This window comes from Motacilla alba, chromosome 2 (assembly GCF_015832195.1).
Source record: "Motacilla alba alba isolate MOTALB_02 chromosome 2, Motacilla_alba_V1.0_pri, whole genome shotgun sequence".
Classification (NCBI taxonomy): Eukaryota; Metazoa; Chordata; class Aves; order Passeriformes; family Motacillidae; genus Motacilla; species Motacilla alba.
This window is the reverse complement of record NC_052017.1, coordinates 100608719-100631540: the sequence shown is the minus strand read 5'-3', so window position 1 is coordinate 100631540 and position 22822 is coordinate 100608719. Positions and strand designations below refer to the sequence as shown.

Here is a 22822-nt window from a genome sequence, read left to right as displayed (position 1 = left end):
CTATATTCAGACAAATAAGCACCAGCCCTTCAGGATGTAATTTTATTTTCCCCCCATAATTTTTTTAAAAAGATATTTATGTGTATCTATTTCATAGTAAGCTCCATTACATATGTATTTTAGAAATGAAGACACAGACTTTCACTTTTAAAGAAACTTCAGAAAATAAAATTTAAAGCTTCTGGAGCCTCTTGGACACTAAGCAAAATGCCAATAATGCAGTAATTCTGGCTGGGGCTAACTTTCTAAGCCAGTTAATGGCACTTCAGCACACAATGATGAAATCTTGTATCATCTAAGCCACTCACGAGCTGGTACCAAAAAAAAAAAGTTTGAATTATACTTATTTACTTGAGTCAATAACTTAGACATAAGGCCCTTGTTCAAGCTGTCACAAGCCTAGTGTACATTTGAAAATGAAAAAGACCCAGCTATCTTAATACAAAGACATTTGTATTTGTATATTATAAATACATTTTTAATCTAACAAGGGTTTATGGGAGATAACATCTGCCAAGCAATCAGATTATATGCCAAACTACTTCTTAGCTTGTATAGATTCAAAGACACCATAAAAAATCTAAGTGGGAAGTCATACCTAACATCCCTAAAGAAACAGAGAAATTACGAAGTGATTGAACCGCAGAATCAAAAGCAGTACAAGATATCTTTCTTAGCTGTTACTACTCTAGGAAACTTGGTACCAAAGACAGCAGGGAAGTCCAGTTTAGGAATGAAAAATACCCAAATTCCACAGCAGAATCACAGATTTACCAGCAACACCCAACTACAGCAATGAAGACAAACACTGAAGTCTTACAAATAACTCAGATTCAGAGAATAACTTTCTTTAGCAAGTAAGGGCCCTGGGGGCAGGGGATTATTCCCCAAATGCCACTGATGGGTTTCCTCCATGGAACAGCTGCTCTGTGCTGCCATATATATACAACAGCAGCACATGACACCAGGGCAGAGCAAATCCTGTGTTCTGCCAGCACTGAGAGCAGCTCATGTCCAGTACTACCTGAAGTGGGTATTTTTTTCCAGTAGAAACACAACATTTTGATGTTGTGATTGATTTTAAGGCTAAAGTTTAAACTGGAACTAATTCATTACAAAGAGTCCAAACTACCCTGTCAGGAGAAGGCACACTTTATATCATTTGTATGTGCAGACACAATGGTAATCAAAACCCTCTTTCACAAAATACAATTCACTACAACTCTACTCAAAGAGTCCAAGAGTTTCCATCAAAAGCTTTCAGGATTTTTTTTTGACAAAAAGCTTTTATAAAACCAGTTTTAGAGCTGATATTTGCTTTGCCATGATGCCTCAAAAAATGTATCTTGGCTAGCCAGTTGGTATCTCAATATATGTATCAATCATAGCAAACCATACTCTCATAATTTTATTCCATCCTACTATCATATTTGGACCCAGATATTTTTTCTAGTAAGGATTATTTTTATTCCACATTAAAACAGTATTTAGCGTAATCAAGATGACATTTAGGTTCTCCAAGTCTTATCACAGTAGATGAAGAACAAAAATTATTGGAAATTCTCCTGCTTTTAAACACAGAAATGGCCATCTCAGCATATCCCCAGCTTATTAAAAGGTATTTAAAACAACCAAAACAAACCTGAAAAAGCTAAAAAAAACCCACCCAAACCAACAAACCACAAACTCAAAGAATTTTTAAAAAACCCTGAGACTGATTTTTTTTCAAGCAAAGACCATGTCTGAAAAACATCAATCCCACTACAAGATTCTGAAATTGCAAGGTATTAACAGGACAGAGGACTCCCTGGGCAACTTTAGGATAGCTGATATTTCTAGTACACTGCTGTACCTCTATTTTAGAAATCAGCATCAGTAGTCCAGAAAGGGAACAGATATTGTGTATCCTGGGTATATTCTTCAACTCCAACCTCATTATACCAACTACTGGGAAAAAAGGAGGAAAATACCTCACTTTCTATGATTTGATTTGATAAGAGAAGACAAAGAGCTCCAAATGTTAAAAGAACTGGCATAAGACTAACAAGCATCAACAATTAGAAACACAAAGACTTTTACTTAGTCATAGTTCAGTCTGACTTCCAAGTTTGGTTTTATTTTTATTTATTTAAACACTTAAACATGAAGGTTTGACTCCAGAATGGCTCTGCCCATACAAATATCTCGCTCAAACCAAGCAAGTTAAAGCACACAGGCACTTTTACAATGTTTTCTTATTCAAAATTCAGGGGCTTTTATGTTTTATGGACAAGTTGGGAAAAAATACTGTAAATGGAAAGAAGCAAGACAAAAATTACCAAGTCTAGCAGTAACAACCTTAAAAATACACACACAAAAAAACCAAAACCCCCACAAACAAAACCAAAAAGCTGAAACAAAAACAAAACCCCAAAACCCAGTGTGCTGCAGTATGAGTTACAGTCAAGCCCATATATAAGAAGATACAAAGCAGATCAAGTTCCCTAATGAATTTTCACATGGTTTAAAACACAAGGCTATTCTAATAACCTGTCTTACCGAAACCAGCCAAGTCCAATACTGCAACTGCTCGAGGCACAAGACTCACAGTTAACTTTGCAGAAATTTAATTTGTGGGACAGCTGCAGAATCCAGCGCTACTAGTTTGGCAGATCTGAGACAACTTCTACAATGCAGGAAAAGCCTGAACTGCTGCTTTTACTGACGCTGAGAAAATATCAGCCCTGACTAAAAATGTACCCCACCCTCGTTAAAGGCAACAAATTGATTTGAGCTCAACTCTTGGCTTCCACTACACTTCTGCCTAAATAAACTTCAATTTGACACACTTAGTTGGTCACCAATCAAAAGCCTAAGGCTACAAGTTGCTGCAAGAGGCCATTTTCCCTTGGACACATCTGTCCTATTTTCTGAACTGAAGTGGAGCTTCAGAAAGTGTCTGATGCTCAAAACTATTCACAGGGCCACACAAACAGGCAACTGTATATGCAGATTTCAGAAGCAGAGCTTTGCTAGGAAAGCACTCTATAAACAGTAGCATGCCACTGTTCTCAATTAAAGACACATTTTACTGTAAGTGAATAGTGACTTTTTTCCTTTTTAAAGAATCCTTGGAGGGGTACTCAATACAATTATGTAATGCTTACAACAGGCTACTTTTCTGGGCTAAACAAGGAGATTCCCTCAGAAAAATAAAACCATGCATTTAAATTAAGACAGTAGTGACAGAGTAACAGAAATCAGCAGAATACATTTTAACCCTTGGAAAGCACTATCTTCTGCAGTTCCAGAAGAAGTGAGAAAAATTAACAGACATTAAATAGAAGAAACATTTTCTTCTTATTCAAGATTTAATACAAATTTATCTTCACAGCACACCAACAACAAGAAAAGAATGACTAGATCTTTTCTGATGTTTTGCTGCTAGACGTTCTTCCTTCTGGTAAGTCAACTTTATCTAGCTATGTTGAAATCAAGCCCTTAATTCTTGCTACATAATTTCTAAGCCAGAATTCTGTCACAGCTCTGTCCACATAATTTTCCCTTTCATCCACTTCCCCATGACTTCTAAGCACTCCTTTTCTTTCACATTTGTTTTTCATTTTTCTCTTGCTTTTGCCTTTTATTCCAAACACTCAGCAGTCCCAATATATTGATTAGCAACAGACACACTGGATCTACAGAGCCCTCCTACTCATAGGCAAAGAGGGTGCACAAGCAAGCTCTGAATTTCAAGATTTCAAGAGCAGACTTTTGGCATCTTCAGGGATCTGCTTGGCGGAGGTACCATGAGATAAAGCCTGAGGGAACAGGTGCCCAAAAAAGTTAGTCAATATTCAAGGATCACCTCCTCCAAGTTCATGAGCAATACATCCCAACTAGTCAGGCAAAAAAGGCTTGCATGGATGTACAAGGAGCTCCTGGACAAACTCAAGCAAAAAAGAGGAAGCCTAGGGTGGAAGCAAGGAAGGGGGTGCAAGCAAGGACTGGTAGCCTAGAAGGAATACAGAAAAATTGTCCGAGCTGCCAAGGACTTGGTTAGGAAAGCAAAAGCCTCAAAGAATTAAAACTAGTCAGGGATGTCAAGAGCAACAAGAAAACAAGAAAAGGTTCTATACGTACACCAGTGATAAAAGAAGACCAGGAAAAATATGAGCTCTCTCTAGAAGAAAGAGGGAGACCTGGTTACCCCAAACAACAAGAAGGCTGAGGTACTCAGTGATGTTTTCCCCTCAGTCTTCAGTGACAAGTTCTCCGTGTGAGTCCCAGAAAGAGAAGGTGGGGATTGGGAGAATGAAGAACTGCCCACAGAAGAAGATCAGGTTCAAGATCACCTAAGGAACCTGAAGGTGCACAAGTCCACAGCACCTGATGCAGTGCATCCGCAAGTCCTGAGGGAACTGGCAGAAGAAGTAGCTAAGCCACTATCCATTGTACTTGGGAATTGTGGTGGTCCACTAAAGTTCCCACCAACCTGAAAAGGGAAAACAAACCCCTCATTTTCAAAAAGAGAAAAAAATAAGACATAAGGCCATCTCACCTTGGTGCCTTAGCAAGATCATGGTGCAGCTGCTCTTGGAAACTGTGAGAAGGCACATGGAAAATAAGGAGGTAATGTGTAAGAGCTAACATAACTTCACTAATGCCAAACCATTCCTGGCAAATTTGATGGCTTTGTACAATGGTGTTAAAGTGTTGGTGGATAAGGGAAGAGCACCTGACATCATGTACCCGGACTCATGCAAAACATTGGACACTGTCTCGTTAAGTCCTTGTTTTTAAATTGGAGAGACACAGATTTGAGAGATGGCCACTCAGTAGATAATCAGCAGGCTAGATGGTTGTACTCAAACAGTTGTGGTCAACAGCTTGATATCTACGGGGAGATCAGTGACATCTAAAGCTCCTTAGGGGTTAATACTGGGACCAGCACTGTTCAACATCCTGGTGGGTGACATGTACAGTGGGATGGAGAGCACCCTCAGCAAGTCTGCCCACTAGACCAAGCTCTGTGGTGAGATTGACATGCTGGAGGGAAGGGATGGCATCCACAGGGACCTTTATGTACCTGAGAAGTGTGAACTCATGTGAATTCATGTGAACCTCATGAATTTCAAAAAGGCCAAGAACAAGGTCCTGCACCTGGGTTGGGACAAACCTTGGTACCAATGCAGGGCTAGTAGAGAATGGATTGAGAGCGGCTCTGAGGAGAAAGATCCAGAGGCGTTGATGAGAAGCTCAACATGACCCAGCAATCTGCAGCCCAGAATGCCAAACACATCCTGAACTGCATCAAAAGCAGCACCGGCCAGCAGGGCGAGGGAGGGGATTCTGCTCCTCTGCTCTGGTGAGACCCCATATGGAGTGCTACATCCAGCTCTGGGGACCCCAAGATAAGAAGGATGTAGACCTGTAGCAGCGAGTCCAGAGGAGGGTAATGAAAGTGATCAGAGAGATAGAGAATCTGTCCTATGAGAGAAGGCTGACAGAGCTGGGGCTGTTCAGCCTGGAGAAGAGAAGGCTCTTGGGAGACCTTACTGCAGCCTTCCAGTCCCTAAGGAGGCCTGAAAGAGAGCTGGAGAGGGACTTTTTACAAATCCATGGAGTGGCTTGATAAGCAGTAATGGCTTCAAACTGAAAGAAGGCAGGTAGCAGCAAGTCTTCATTATTAAAATGGTGAGGCACAGAACAGGTTACCCAGAAGCTGTGGACATCTCAGCCCGGGAAGTGTTCAAGATTAGGCTGGATGGGGCTTTAAACAGCCTGGTTTTGTGGAAGGAGTCCCTGTCCATGGTAGGTCCCTTCCAACCTCCACCATCCTCTGATTCTGTATTTGCACCTTTACCAATTCTTGCTGCTTCTCTTACCTGCACATCTGGTTGCCCAAAAAGGTGTAAAGGAACAACTTCAGCATTTAAATTCTATCAAAACTTGAGAGTGTTGCACGGATGGTTTCCAAGTTTATTTTCAAGGCAAGAAACTAATATTGATCTACAAATTTAAAATAATCATGTAGATCTTTTGAGTAGCAAAAGTAAATAACAAAAGTTACTAAAAAATGTACTGTTGGAAAGCTGCAGTCCTACATTTTGAAGGGGTGTAAATCTGTTGATGAAAATACTAAGGAAAAAAGTCACCTTTGGGGGATGATTAAGAAAAATTAAATTTCACACTATCTTATTGCATTTTCAGAAGCCTAGTTTGAATATTGGAGAAAAACATACTGCCCCTGTGCTAAATACAGGTTTAGCACCTCTGATTTTCCCACATCAATCCAGTAAAATGTTTAGTGCTACCTACCTGAATCATCAGCTAATCTGCTGATTCTCTCCAACACAGCAATACAATCTCTCTCATCATCACTGACTTCCTTCAAAGTGTCCAGCAAACTTCGAGCCACCATTTGCCTAGTTTACAAGAAAGATTAAAAATCAGCATTATTTGTGTCCAGAAATACAGCTAAATCCAAAAGTTATGAATCATATACGTTTCTTACACCAAACAGAATTTTATATATATTCACTTAAAATTAAATTTATAAATTATAGTAAGTTCAGTTAGCCCTGCTTTGGGAATTCTTACTTCTGATACCTGGCATAGTCTTAAAGAATTGTAAGCTTTAAATATAACATTACAAGTATCCCTTTCATTTACAAGGATAAGAGAAACCAGCCACCAAGACCAGAAATAGTAATCATCTGCTAAGTGGGCAAACAGAAGCTGAATGTTAGGAAGTCAGAATCAGCCTTCCATCCATCCTCAGCTACGAAGTCCCTAACTTGTTCCATACAAGGCAAAGTTAACACTAATATCGTTAAAATGTTTTTAAACAGAACTCTGAATTTATTTCACAAAAGCATGAACACTCAAGCCAAAGATTTTCATACTAATGGTGTTATAGTTGATATTTAAACCAATGGTGGTTGACATTTAAAAGTCAAACTTCGTTCAAATGCTATGGGTATATACTGTGAGTGGTGGGTACATACTGTGAAAATAACACGTACTACCCAACCCATGTGTACCTAAGACATATATTAAGCAAAGTAGAAATGTTAAGAAAATATGAAATAAGTCATAATCAACTCAGTTACTACTTCAAATGCACAAGAAAATTTTCTATGGATTAATTTATGAGTGATGAGATATAGTCAGATTTGGGATTTTGTCCTCCAAGGTTCTGTCATAGCCTATGCTACAAAGTCATACCCATCAGGTACCTAGACAGCCCTGAATGCAGCTGGGAATGTGTGGCAATCACCCTTCCTCCTCAAAAACACCCTGCAATGGCATAATTCTTTTCTTACCCTAATGGATAATATGAGTTACATGTCAGTTCAGAGAGCTAGCAGAATTATCCCTGGATAATGGAATGGGAATGGGCCAAGGAACAGTGTCCAAGACACAAGTAGATCTGGTAAAGCCCTGGAGCGACTCAACAAAACACTGAAGTAGCAAGTGTCAAACGCCAGGCATTTCCAGAACTGAAGGACAGAAACACTCCTAGGATGTAGTCTAGGTAGAAGCACTGTTGACAAACAGCAGGGCTGTAGACAAGAGCAGAGGCATACCTAAACTTTATTATGTTCACTACTGGCAGTGAACGTGAGCAGTGGTCAACAACTGATAAGAGAACAGATGGTTACATTCCTAGTGCACAAGGGAAGCTCAAGAACTTCACCATTCCATGCAATCAGAGAAAGGCAGGAGGTTTCCATGAATTCCCAAAGCTAAGCACACATTTTCTCCTACTGAAAATCAGTAATTTAAATATTTCACATTGGCCACTTGCAAAACTATTTTAAATTAAACTGTTTTGACATACAGATGTATGAAATCTTCTTAAAAAATCAAACTGAAGAAACCATTTGCCTTTAACAAATTTCTTCTCCCTCACTCTTTTCAACTCGACAGAAATACATCTCTCAGCAGAGATCCTGATACGCAGTTAAAATTCAGCCATAAATCCCTAATGGAGGGAAACAGACTACATGACACACTAACCTAGAAGCAGAGTTGACTTGGTCTTTTTAAAGGGCTGGACACCTCTGAAAAGAGAAGAGGAACAGATGAAGCAATTTCATAAACCAGCCTGTGCGGACACGTGTCTCCTACATATTAACTGTAGTCTTGGAAAGTGAGAGACTGAGTCTCAGCAAGTAAGGAACCACAGTAAACAGCACTACTGCCAAGATGTGCTTTGATCTGAAGAGAAAAAGCACCAATAATTCCTCATAGGCTTATGAAATGAAGGATCTGTGTTCAGGAGCTGCCTCACTATTCAAATAGATTTATTTATTTACTATTCAAATAAATTTATTTGGTGAGTGTTCTACACTTCTGAGCCTTCTTAATGAGGAATGGAAGCAAGTTCACGGCAATAAAGATTAGAAAAACCCACAAGGGATTTTAACACAAAATACCCAAAAAGAGACAAAAGCTATGCTCCAAACTTCACCAGCAACTAGCAACTGGTTTTTAAAGAAAGTAGCAAAAGGGAATCATCATCCTTGTATGTACGTACACACACCAGTGCTACCAGACACAAGAAGACTTTGTGTTTCAGTGTCATGGCTTTGGCTTTCTTCTCAACATCTACTCTTGCTGCAATGTTGGATTATTAAGGCATATCCTAGAGATGCTTCTCAAATCTGAATTGAAGGCTGCCTCTTCAATAATCACACCACAGCCAGACTCCCACTTGCCTTATTTTGCACACAAACAGGGGTAATTTATTGTAATATTCGTCAGGTTCCCCTTCATTCTCATAGGCAACATCTGTGGTGCTCATGAGCAACACCTAAACCAGTAAAAATGTAAAACATACCAAAAGCTGTCACAAAGCAACACCTTCCACCACCTGGGAAGCTGTTAAAGGATTCCCTACTTCCCTCTCTCTTTTTCAGTTAATCCTATCAGAAATCTTACGTATTTAAACAAAGAAGACATTCCTATTTCCAAGGCTCATCTCCTGAAATTTTTTTAGGACACAGACACTGATTCATTTCCATCTCAGAACAAGTGGCTGAGAAATCATGAGTGCTCAAGGAATCCACTTAAGGAGACTAGACTTTTGCAGCAGTTGTTAAAAATCCCTTCACTTTAATCATTCAATACAATCACAGACTGCAAATATGCTGCACAAGTAGATGATTAACCAGATAGAAAAGGATAATAAAACCAAATGCAAAGAGAAATAATACCGAAAATGAAATTTAAAGATAAAAAACCTGCCATACTTAAAGCATATTCATCCAATTAAAGGGGAAAAAACCATCTTACCCTAATTTACCCAGATTCAATGATTATGTTTCAAGAATTTGGAATGTGTAATATGAAGCTTCCACAGAAGTGCAGGTTCCAGGTCACAGAAACACCCGAAACGTTATTAACTCAATCACAGTATTTTAATACTTTTAAACTACTTATTAGTAATTGGATGTGCTGATACCATACTAAGACAGAGGAATAAACAAATGCAATTTAATTAATCTTTTTCGTATTAAATGCTCCAGTTCCTCTGCTTAGCAGAAATCCCTCCTATTATTCTGAGACTGACTAATGCTGAATCATCATAAACTGACTGCAGTAGTCACTATCATTTATTGTGGTCTAAGTGCTACTCAGTTATACCACTAATAATTATCATTTGCTATTTCCTGTATTATCTTATGCTACATAACACAACAGGCCTACAAAGAGAGTAGGATTAAAAAATGTTTGTACCAGCAAAAATAATCCAAACAAGCAAACACAGGGGGAAAAAAAAAATCAGGAAAAACTAGTTACTCCAACCACGTTTCCCTGCAGGAAAGCACAGGATGGATAAAGCTGGACAGAGTAATTAAAAGGATTCCCAGTTTATGCATGCCCATATTCAATGCAATCCCTACTGAGAAATCAGACACAGTTTTTTCTTAGGCGGGCAAGTAAGATATTAGGAACAGCACCGTTGGTTAAAATTCAAGAGACACAACTTGAGTTTCTGAGTTTGTTCTCCTCTCTACTGGCTTTTATTATATAATTGTCACCTAGAACCCTGAAAGCTCCTCTTCCCTCCCTCTCCATGAAAAGTCAAAACATGCAAAAACTCTCTCCTGGTAGTATAAGTGCCAATTTCATCTTAAATTGTAAAATACAGCAAATTTGGATTTCAGGAAAAAACAAAATTTGAAAATTATGCGTGTTTCAGAATTTACATGTGCATACAGGTTTATGCAGGTCATAACAGGAGAAACCATTCTGCAATTTTCAGCATCAATTTGATGGTATGTTCACACACGTAGTGCGGAATTTTAAATACAGTTCACGTGGCTAAAGTTAAGAACAGGGCTAGATCCTTTCCAAACCCAGCCATGAACAACAAAACAGAGGCTAACCTATTGGGGGGTTGATCACACATTTTGCTTCTGCATATTACTGTATTAAGAATTCAACATAAAAGCAAACACACTTCATTAAAAGCTTACTTGAAGCCCAAACTAAACCATGTTCCAATAAAATACCAGAAAAATCTCAATGTTAACATATTTTATACGTTTCTGTGATCATGTTACTGTTTACAGTTCCAGTTAAAATAAACTATGGGTTTGAGTTTCTCCATTCGAGTGCAGAGCGTCTGAGTGCAAGGGGACGGGGTGGGATGTGTGTCTGTCTGAAGTATGCTACAATACCTGTGCTTTGAAATGAAACAACATCTCAGCAGCATTACAGAAATAAAAAGGGGAAAATGCAAAACACAGTATTAACTGGGCAAGTTCTCTTTCAATAACCAGAAGCAGCAATACTCAAGCTGTAAACTACAGAGGAGATTGATTCTGAAATAAAGTTCTTGGCTTTCTCCTGGCAATCTCTTGGCCGTTCATTATGCTCTCTGACTGTTCATGAAGTATTTTCTTAAAATACTTTCACACAGAATTATGGATGGAGTTTACCATCACCTTACAGTCCTGTGCCAACAGGAATGTTAGCATCTGCAAAAAAACCTAAATGATCTTCAATTAAGGAAGAAGTTCAAGAAGTCCTTTACTACAGTTGCTTAAAAGGTGAACTAATGTTTTTCTGTTATCATTAATATTTTGCTCTAAGTAGGAGGCGCATGAGCAAAGAGAAGGAGGGGTGGAAACTGAAGTTCCATAAAGGTGTTGGGTTTTTTGAAATTATTTGTATTCCATGCAAATTAACTTCAGTCAGATTTGAATCAGATTAATAGTTTGCATACCATTAGCCAGACAGGCATTTAAAAAGCTTACCTGTTAAATATGTTCTCACTTGCAGCGTACTTGTCCAATCTTCCCAAAGGCGTCAACATCTCATCTTGTGAGACAAAGTCCAGGGCTGAAGGTATAATAATCACATCAGACTCTGAGCTGTAGTCATCCACACCAACTATCAGAGACATCAGAAATACTCCTTATAATCACAGTAGTTTGACACTAAAATGATGTCTGTTGTTGGTCTGAAATACAGAAGCCTAGGCAAGGTCCCATTGACAACATATTTAGTAACTGCATCACATTGTTCCCACCCGCTTCCCCAGCCCCCACAGTCTTTTCTATACAAGTGTGACTGATGATGTATAAATGGATTTTGAGTAATTTTCTCTGAGTTCCCAAGTAAGAGTCATCACTAAACTTCCTGAGTATTTTTATACCTTATATTTTTCTCAAGCAAATTACTTTTATCTAACCGTAAAGTCAGCTTTTTGAAGACACGAACTCAAATCACAGCTGCAAGTAGCCCAAAGTTTATACAACACGATCTAACAGACCAAAAAGACTTTGTTCTAAAACAGAAAAATCTAAACTAAGCATGTCAAAAAAAAAAAAAAAAAAGAGTGTGTTGCTAGATCTGGCTACCAAATAAAATGGGCACAAGTCACTTCAATTACTGCATAATTACTAACCAGCAAATCATCAGGGAACTTCATATACAACATTTATCAACATAGAACCAAAGAAGTGGAAAGAAGTCCAATCCTGTTCTACAGAGCTGCTTAAGAATTAAGATTTGAATTACCCCCTTTTTAGTTTTCCTTATGCCCTCAAAACTGCTCTAAAACTCAATTCCATAGCACACACACAATTCTGGCTGCAAATGAAATCACCTGTTGGAAAGGTCACCTCCATTAGTCCTGAAAACACAACACAACAGGACACTACCCCCATTCTCCAGTCTATCCAAATCTCTCTGAAATGCCTTTTCATAACTTGCAAATAGAGAAGATCAGAAGGCAGACCTACAAGTCCAATACTGACTTTTTAAAAATGAACTCCACAAAAGGAAGAAAAAAATACTATTGTCCTCTACCTTCCACACAATTACGCTGTGCTATACAAATTGCTTACCAAAATAGTGTGTCAGTATTTTCAATATTCAGAACACATAAACAGCTACCACTGCCTGAACATCTTCCTTACTGTACTTCAAATGTCAAAAGACAAACACTGAGCTCTGGGAGAGTTATATTTTTAGACATAAACTAAAGGTAATGGCACCCTTTTACAAACAAAGTAATTCTCCCATTTTCTACATAGGGAATCCATGGACATCAACTGGTCCTTGCACAAAAGACCAGATTTTTGCATTGCTGATAGGACATGAAATTCTTGCCAGAAATCAAATAAAAAAGTGATGGGGAAAGAGCAAGAGTGTAAGAACAATCTAAGAGATGGGAGAAAGGAAGAAAGTGTACTAGGAGCCAAAGGAAATGGAAGAGCAATCTGAGAAAGGGAATTAGTGGTGTTAGATATTTCTAAGGTAGAGGATAGAATAACAAACTGCAGGGGGAGGAAGGGAAGGCTGAAAAGAAAGATCAGCTGCAAAAAGCTATTGCAACACAAAGGGAAAGTGTTTAGCAACTCCAGGTTTACATAACTGTTTGAACTTGTGTTTGGTTTGGGTTTGTGGGTTTGTTTGGGTTTAATTTTTGTTGTTTAGTTTGGGCTTTTTGCAAGAATCTGTTTTATTTTCACAGGAAGTGGGAGGCGAGTAAAAATGAACTCATAGTGCAAGCTAGGACTTTATGCCAGGTTAAGTTAACAAGGAACAGGCTACATCCTTCCACAGGCTCAGAGGCCTTTAATTCAACCCACAAATCCAACTGAAAGCAGGGATTTTTCTGTGTTTTTAGTTCTGCCATCTCACAACTAGACTATTTCAGTGGAAGAGATCTTCAACTATCATCCAGTCCAACTGCCCAACCACCTCAGGGCTACCAAAACTTCAATCACTTCCCTCTCCACTTCCCATTCTCAGGAATCTAAGGAAAGTGATGAAGTCACCCCTCAGCCTCTTTCTCTCCAAACCAGACAGAAATTACTTCTATGACAGGGTCCTATTTTTCTATTTCAGTGTCTGTTGATCATACTGTAAATTCAAAAACATAAATTAAAAGAAACTATGTCAAAATACCAACATAAAAATAACTATACTGCTGACAATAATTATTTTGCTATCAAACTCATGAATACAAAAAAATAAAATGCTGACCATTATATGCACCACCAATTTTACTCATTCAATCTCCCTGTTCTCAACCTCGGCCTTGTTCTATGTTCCTCCTTGTACCCTCTACATTTATTTTTCTACAATTTTTGCCTCATGAAACCAGTTAAGTCAACCCAACTGCTAAATCCACTTTATATCACATATGTAAATACCTATGATAAAAAATATGAGCATCTGCTTACAATTTATCTGTTTGATGTCTCCTACACGTTCAAACTGTGAGTTGTGTGGATTTTGCTCTGCTGAGTTTATGAATTGTAAAATTAGGCTTAGCACTACATTGAGATTGATGTGCCTCTGCTACCAAACAACATTTGTTATTTAAATAATTCCAGCATCTCAGCTCATAGTCACAGAAGAGATCATTCAAATGACAGCATCTTGATTAACACAACTATAATACAGGGAAGAAAAGGCTAGTCAAAATAAAACAATCAGCATGTGAAGTATTACAGTTCTAGTAAAGTGCTGTTACAGTTACATTACATATTTATTTTCACTTTCACAACATCTGTCCAAGTCAAAAGAGACAGTCCATTCTAACCAAGAACTCCCATTCCAACAAAGGCCCTCACATAGATGCTTGTCTTCAACTCACCACAAACATGAATCACCAACATCTGACCACTCCTGATCTAAAATGCATAAAGGACATACATTGCATTATTCAATTAACCAAGCCACTGTGCTATTCCCGTTACACCAAAACAGTGACCAAAAAGGCTGTTAACTGAATACTGCCTCTTCAGCCCTACTCTGCTTTCCACCCAGTACCACAGGACCTTCTGTGAATTTTACAAATGCAAACCACACCCTTAAACAACACAAATGTACTGGTTTTGGCTCGGACAGCGTTAAGTTCTTCATAGCTCTTTGCACATTTCCAACCTATTCACTGGGAGGACATCATGAGGAATAGAAAAGGCCCTGACAGCAATTAAGCCCTGTCTTCAACACTAACACATCAGTGATTTATCAACACTAGTTTCAGCACAAGTCCAAAACATTGTCCCAGATAAGGTATTACAGAAAATTTACACTTTATGCTGGTCAAAATCAGTACAAATTTTGGCTAATTCAAGTGCAGAACACACAAATTTCTTCCTGCTTCAGAATGCAGTCCAGGTAACAGGGCCATGTACTACTTATCTAGTGCAGAAAAACTGTGGGTCAATTTTCTTATTTTTCTCCACTTTTTCCAACTGGTACAAGTATGGACCAAATCCACAGAAAACATAAAAGCTACAAGACACCACTGGAAACTAATGCCAGTGCAGAGCCTTAACTACCTTCTAATCTGGCCTTATGTGTTCACACGTAAGCATGCAAAAGTAGAGCTGGAGAAAACAGGAGTTTCCATAAGAACACGCTATCCCAGGAGTTCAAAGTCACTAGTAGTGTCAAGAGGAGAAGCAGCAATTGCACAGTGATGTCAAATGCAACCACAGTGTTTCTATTTCCATACGCTCAAGTACCAAAGCAGAGCAAAATGAATACATTCATCATTTATCCAAAGTTTGCAAGTTCCTCTTCAAAACCCTACACAATGACTGCCAAACACAAGGAAGCATCACATAACAAGACAGGCACTGATTTTTGCTTCCATGTCTGACTGCCATTAACTTCTGTTGTATCACAGAAGCCAAGTAAGTTCTCCTCTGTGTACCTTCATTTTCCTATCAAAGCATGTGAGTGTTTTTTTGTAGAAGTTACTCAAGCTTGTCTATCTATGTTGCACCTGGTCTATACCATATTGTATGAAAATATATTGTAACATTTCCTGCTTTCAGCTCTCCTGTTTCCCTTAAGCTCTCCTCTGTTTTATGGCAAGAACACAACAATAATGTGACACAGTTATTAACTAATGTGAACTATACAGCAGTCTTGCTGAGGCAGACTACATTTAGGGGTGCTTAGTCAACCACTGCCAAGCTTGGCTGAGCATGCAACAACAAAACAGAGGGCCATTTAAAACTCAGTCCCCTATAAAACCACAGCCTCTAGGCCAGTTTTCAAGGGAGCTGGTTTTTCTACTACATATCTCACCCTCACAGTATCTTTCACAAAGGTCTCTCATACTGAATCTTTTACAGAGAGGTGCACAAAATCACATTTGAAAAACATAACTACTGTTTTTTTCTGATTTAACAATGCAGGAACAATTTTCTGCCATAGACTGTTCAGTAATGAGGCCTATAGGCATTCTTGTTCTTCTGTATTTCCTATGAGCCCCATGGCAGAAACATATTCTTGTTTTGGCATAGAAACTCAGTGATAAGAAGTCTGCTCTAAAAAAATAAGCAACTTTCAATTCTGAAAGCTGAACAACAATCAGCTTTAAGGATTCAAGATTTCAAGCTAATATTAACAGTTCTCTCATTTTATCTTCTGCATCCCCAAAGAGTTTTCAAGATCTACTGCAAAAACTATGTGGCAGATATATCTACTAAAATGGAGAAATTTTTATTCAATGTTAGTATAAGCTACTTATTACACTGTACTTCAATTGTAATCATATGAATATTCAGGATAATAGAGCACTTATATGCAGAAAGAACTGAGTTCTGTTCTGCTGTTCAGGCAAGTAATTTTTCTGCTTAACTGTAAAGCAAGAATTGTAATCTTATGAGCCCAGACATTTGATATCATGACCACAAAATAACAGCAGCAGGTTTTGTTCTAAATTACTGCCCTCCATGCTACAAGAGAATAAATCCACCTTGGGTTCAGACTTCTGCAGAACACAAGTAGTATTCTCAGCCTTCCAATATTGTAAACACATTCATTTCTATGTAACTTTCTGTAAGAAACATCACTTTGCATCTGATGTGCTGCAAAGAGAAATTCACCTCAGCATGAGCACGAATGCTTAAGCATTTGCACTTGCTCACAGCTGAACTCACTACTCTTAACCCTTTCCTACTGCACGATGTCCCAGCTCTGGTTCTGTGGTGACAACACAGACCAAAAAAGCATCAGTGACATTATTTCAGATTAATTTGCTACCACATATTTACTGCACTGCTTCAGTAACATTAACCAACAGCTATTGCAATGGCAATCACACAAAATTTTACAAAACGTGCTTGTCATGCTGAATTCTACCATACTGCCTGCCCCATCCAGGCATCACTCACTAGTCATCACAGAACCCACCATCAGAAAGCAGGAGCTGTTTTTTCCATGAGACACTTAAAACCTGCTTTCTCTGTTTTCCTCCTGCTGTAGTCTGAGACTGAAAACGCAACTGAGAAGCCACAAGATGTGTGATTCTACTCGGCCAAAGTCATCACTGCAAGTGATAATGATAGATTCCAGCCCACCTACCATATTAGCAGAAACAAGAACCACCCTTCTCCTTCTGTGTTTCTCCCTTAAATTAGCCCATCAAACCATGGAGCACTATCAGACTTGAGTCTCTTATGAATGTCAAGTTACCACATCTGTATGCACAGACTTTGTTGTCTGAGCTCCAAGTTTGGCGGGACTGGGTTTGGGGGTTGGGCAGACGGAGTAGAGAGGAAGGAGCAAGGAAGAAGATAAGAAAGGTGGAAATGCAAAGCAGCTCTGACGCAATTACCACTTTAGCCCCTATGCAGCACTTTGATAGCAGAGCTAGCTAACAGCTAGAAGCACAGCCACATCAAACTCTTTAAAATAAAACTTCAGTACAGGTTTGGGGAGCTAGGGACAGGAAACACTTAGCAGATGACACAGGAATCAAAAAAATCAGCAGCTGCTTCCACACAAAACTGATGCAAGCATGGCACAGCAAATTTCAAAGACCCAGTCGTCTAAATGTAACAGGCCAAGACAAAATTTTTATTTAGCAAAGGTCTTCACAAAAAGATAACTATCAAGGTGCCACAGGAGCTGCATTTCTCATCAGGCATCAGAGGAAACAAGGGGCAGTACAAAATTCTTCAAGCAAGGAGAAGAGGTGGAGCTACACACAAGTTTGCTTCTTTCAGGCATATGCAAGCAGCATTGAAAATCCTGATTTGCTCAGAAAAAAAAAAAAAAAGGAATAGTTCTATCTCATATTGCTCACTAGTCATTTATTTGCACAATAGCTGAATGTACATTCTGTCGACTAGCAGTTTGACCTGCACAAACGCTGCTCCAGAGGAAACTGAAACAAAGAGAAGGACATCCAAGCTACCAGTTAAAACAATCAACAGTTTATATTCTGCCTGCCTATTTCCTGTAGGGAGCATGTCACGCCCATCACCAAGGCACTCAAGTTCCCTGCTATTTAAGTCCCTGTCTTCTACCCCTTCCAAACAACTGCAAGCACTTAAGAACTGTGGAATGAGGTTGGAGTGAAGCAAAAGCCAGCTACTGCAAGTAGAAAGCTCCTCTAAGGTACTCTTTTTCTCCTCCACAAGGTCATTACTGTCAAAGAAAGGTATCCCTTTTCTCTTCGTAGAGCACTGCTGTACACAGGATTTTTAACTGACCTCATGACTGACCGAGAATTTTGTAGCACTGGGAGGAAAATCCTACTTCCATCTTCAACCAACATGTTCTCTCTGGTCCTACCACAATAGGACACACACATTCACTCTGCTTGGGGCCATGCTCAAATTCTGCCACACAACTGGGTATCTGGTACACACAAAACCACCAAGTTCAAACTATATGTGCCTTAACATTGGACTAACGAGAATTAAGAGAGACATGAAGGAAGCAGCTGAAGCTCAAACACTCCAAAGACTTGTGCAAGCTTTGCAATGCTTGATGTGACACCATGAGTTATGCATGATACATCAGCTACCAAGTGTTGCTCCACTGTGCAGGTCTTTGACAGCGTCATCACAAGTAACTAAAATACACTTACTTGGGCTAAACGCTGCAGAGAAGGCAAGCTCTACAACTGGGACATCCATAAGCTATAAAACAGGGCTTTGCAACATAAATCCCTTTCAACTTTCTAACAGCACTTTTTCTCTCCCTGCTTAAATCCCAGACAATGTTCTTGAGATACTGCTTGACAGCTTTCAAAGCCCTAGGTGGGATAAACATCTGTGTTTTCTGGGCATACAGAGAAATTCCTGTTGCAACTCTCCACACTCTTCCTGTCTGTGCTCGTATAAAGTCTAAAACTGGTCTATGGGAGAAGGTTGAGCAGGACAGAATACAGTGGATTCACTCTTAGAAAAAGTATGAACATGGCTGGGGTGTTCATGGGTGTTCATTTCAATGCAATTTAATGTTTACATTACTTGCACAAGCATGCATCCCTACAGACTAATCAAGCTGTTCCTCCTGTAGGCTAGAGAGGAAGGAAAAGGTAGTCTCTCCTCCATTCAAATATTTGGGAACTGTTCAAGCACTATGGCAACAACACAAAAAAAATTCCCTAAGCGGATTTGTTTATCAAGAGAAAAATGTTTCAACAGCCTGCAATATCACTCATATACCACATCCATTTTATACATTAATATATTTAGCTTCTCCAGAAACTGTACAGAGAATAACCCATATGTATGCTACTATTTGCCTTCTTTACCTTAAAAACAGTAAGAAAAAACCACTAAACCAGTGGTCTCAACTATCAGTGCTGTTGTTCCACTGTGCAAACACTCTTCATAAACATACTCTGACACTTTTTTAACCTATCCAGGGCCAGAAAGAACTGCAGCATCCCTCTCAAACCAAGGAACAGCCACATTAGTTTCTCTTACACTGTACCTTCTAAAGCACAGAGGAGCACTGATATTCTGGGAACATTTAGGGGCAGCTGTCCCTGCCTCGCTCTTCCAAAGATGGAACTGTTCCTCCAGCTCTCAAAGCAGAAGCCATCCTTTCATCCAGTTCTGCTCATGTTATAACTCTTGCAATGAAAACCTGCCCACACAGAGGGAAAGCCTTAGCAGCAAAAGACACACACAGGAAAGAAAACCATTTCTGCTTCAACACACTGCAGTCTGCCAGCTCCACAATAGGTCAGCAGTCAGAAATAACTGCAAGCACCAAGGTTTCACTATCTTAAGTCTAGGATTTTGAACATTTCCAGCTCCTTCATGACTCTTTCACTCCCTCTGTTTTTTTAGCTGCAAGTGGGAGAGAAAGGGAGAAGGAGGAGAATATCCAAAGCCCTGGAAGATAAATCATAAGACAAAAAAAAAAAAAAAGAAAAAAAAGCTGGCAACCTTAACTGAGGATCCCTGCCAGAGATGGGATAATAAAAGTTGGCTAGTGAAAAGCACATTCCTACATCAGAAGTGATGCTAGTGGTCTCAGAAAGCTGAAAGCCTAGAAAATTACTTCTTCTTCAATCCTCTACTAGGTGTAATGGAGAAAAAATGTGCAGCTGCACGAGAAAGGTTCATTAGCCTACATCAAATCAAGCACAATCCTTTCCTCACATCATCTTCTTTTCTCTTGGATCCTAAGAGGTTGCTGGAGAAAGAGAGACTAACCATTACCCACCTGAGACCACTAACACCAGAATTCCATGGGGACACAGCCATCCACCTGGGTCTCCCAGTTTCTGTGAGGGTCAATCACCACATTAAAAGACAAAGAAATGAACTGAAGTGTTGGGAGAATTAAACCCTGATCTCCAGGGAAAACAATGGACTTAACAAGTGTGGTTCATTAGCTTTAAAGAACGGTTATTGGATTCCCAAGGGAGCAGAATCTCAGTCACACCACAGAAGTGATTCCAATCACTACAGAAAGTCTGCCATTAATTTCTGTTATTACTTTTTTGCAATGCTTAAATGCCAACCCAGTAACTCAAACTGTCTCAGCACTCTCACCAGAGCTCAGACTCTGACGGGACAAAAAGGTCAGTACTGCAACAGGGCATCTGAACCTCATGTTGGAAATTTAGCTGTACTCTAAGCTGGAATTAAGTGTAAGAGTGACACAATATGCAGCCTATTCAAAACAACTACCAGCATAACAAAATCTGCTAATTCTTATTCTGCGGTGAAGGAACAAAGAAACCACAGTGCAAAAGCTTCTGATATTACTATGTACAGCTGTGGGAAAGGGAAGGTGAATTTTAATATACCGAATGCATGTTATGCCAGCATAATTCACTGCCAGAGAATAAAAACTACAACACAGCATCAAGCTGTGACTGTGATTTGACACTGCAGGGAAATACACACTGATTTTATAAAAACAAAACAACAACAAAGAAAAAAACAACATTTTTAAAAATTAAATTAAAAAGGTTTTAAAAAATTTAAATTAGCTTCCATTTGGAAAGAGACTTATGCCCTACCCAAAGTCTAAGAGAATAATTTAATTAAAAGCATTCAACCAACACAAGCTCACTGCTAATGCCAGATGATTTGCTCATCACCTGGAAAAAGAACATAGCATCAATGATAAAACAGCTTTTGACATCTGCAGATGCACAAAGAGAATTTTCTTCAGCTCAGCTAAAAAGTGTTTCACTCACTGAGAAGCCTGCTGGGAGGAGAGGCTAAGAAGACCTGTCCTCCCTTTTTAATCAATGGAAAAGAACTCCATAATAAAAATAGAACTGTGTTAGATCATCACTACTCTGTTTTTAGTTTTTAGAACTGTTTCATCCACTAGTAAAATCCAAACAGTAACATTAGATTTGCCAATTGCAAAAACTGCCTTATTGCTAAAGAAATAAAGCAATAAGCGCCATAGAAAACAAGTTTACACAGAGGATTGTGTGTGTGTATGTGTGTGTGTATATATATATATTTATATATATATATATATATATGTAAAAACCCATTTAACAGTTCTAAACTAGAACTGTCTAAACAATGTGTGGATATTAAAACTCTATTTTCTGCATTTTTAGTTAAAACATCGGGAAACTAAGTGTACAGAAAAGGGAAAGTCACCATTGTCAGCATGGCAAAAGGTAAAGTTTCAGAATGTGAATAAGCTACATAGCCACCAAAGCATGCATGTATACTTGCAACTACCAGAAGTCCTGACATTGCATGCAAATGCAGCTGTCAGCTACCACTAACAAAGACTTATTCCAAAAACAAATATAAAACAATATTAAAACCAGTTATCAGATCAAAATTTCTTTTCTCTCCTGATTTAAATCACAATTAAAATAACTAGTTGAATAAAGCTATCCCCTTCCCAAATTTGAATTCTAATTGCAGATGGCTCTATTTTTCAGAGCACACATCCTGCACACATCAGTGGTCAGACTGAAAGACGTCAGCATCATGGTACGTTTCATTTCATCTATCTGGACTGATCAGCTCAGCCTTCAGAAACAGCCAGGGGAGGGGGGAACACAAACTGTCTGGCAAGAGTCATAAAAAACACTTCATTTTCCACAAGCCCACGTCTGCTTTTCAACCATTTTTGCTGCCTATTTTCTTTTCTGTACTTATCTTAGACAGTTATACTACTCTGTTTTGATTTTGTAGGCACAAAACAAAAGATTTGAATAAAAGCCAAATTTTCCCTGACTTTTTGTATACTGTGCAAGATTTCAGACAGGAGAGCAAGGAAATCGACAATCCAAGTAGTGGGATGGAGATTCTTCTTCAGGCTTCCACTTTAAATTTTTTAATTTTTACTCTATTGTCTTTACAGTGAGGTGCCTTTTATTCTTTCTTTTCTTTAATGGGTTGTATCACACAAGGATTCTCCTTAGCTTTATCTTCACATAAATGAAATGCAATAGTATGTTCCTTATTTGGAGGGGTTAGAGTCAATTAAGTTGTCTTTCACAACAAGAACTCACATCTAGGAATTAATTTTTCTTTTCTAGCCTTCTGCATGTTCAGCCAGGGTACACTAACTGTATTGGTTTTGGGTTATTTTTCCTTTTACTTCAAACAAACAAACAAAAAAAGCGCCACTGCCTCAAGAATTCCAGAAGAACCAGAATTTCTTCAATTATTATCACAGCTTTTGATATCAGGAACTATATCTACAGAAGTGAAATATCCGCTAAAATCAAAATACTGGAATGCCATTTCATTTGCAAGCTATGTAACTACTAAAAGCAATCATCTGTTTAATGTACCAGGTGTAAAGTATGCATTCACCTCAAGAAAAAAAAAATCAGAGCTTTCCAGTGGTTACCAAGCAACCAAGAGCAGAAAAATAATATGAAGCTTTCAAAATAGAAATGCAAACCAAAGCTGCAATTAATTATTTAAAAGTCAATCCAGCTGGTTTATCAACCACTCTCTGAAAGCCTTTCTTAGAAAAGCTCTTGTTTAATCTCTGACCTCTTAAACAAATCAACAAAAGGAAGGTTGTTTTTTTTTTAAGAGATTCCTTCTACAGCATATATTCTGAAGGTCTCCACTACTCCAACAGCAGATTTACTGCTCCC

The 22822-nt window shown here is 38.7% G+C and overlaps 1 protein-coding gene across 9 annotated transcripts in view; it reads right to left on the bottom strand.

Moving 5' to 3' along the window:
• The window catches only part of PPP4R1 (protein phosphatase 4 regulatory subunit 1), a 64015-nt gene that overhangs the window by 36429 nt on the left and 4764 nt on the right, over nucleotides 1–22822 (bottom strand). For 4 of the 9 annotated variants that reach the window (XM_038127064.1, XM_038127067.1, XM_038127063.1 and 1 more), the window contains 2 exons: nucleotides 11253–11388; nucleotides 6301–6407 (listed from right to left, as the gene is read on the bottom strand). The exons of 1 other annotated variant lie outside the window; for it this stretch is intronic. In XM_038127064.1, the coding sequence (XP_037982992.1) occupies nucleotides 6301–6407; nucleotides 11253–11388 (243 nt within the window). Of the gene's footprint in view, nucleotides 1–6300; nucleotides 6408–8004; nucleotides 8049–11252; nucleotides 11389–22822 lie in introns of those variants that run through there. 4 more of the 9 variants (XM_038127068.1, XM_038127069.1, XM_038127070.1 and 1 more) reach the window with 3 other exon arrangements.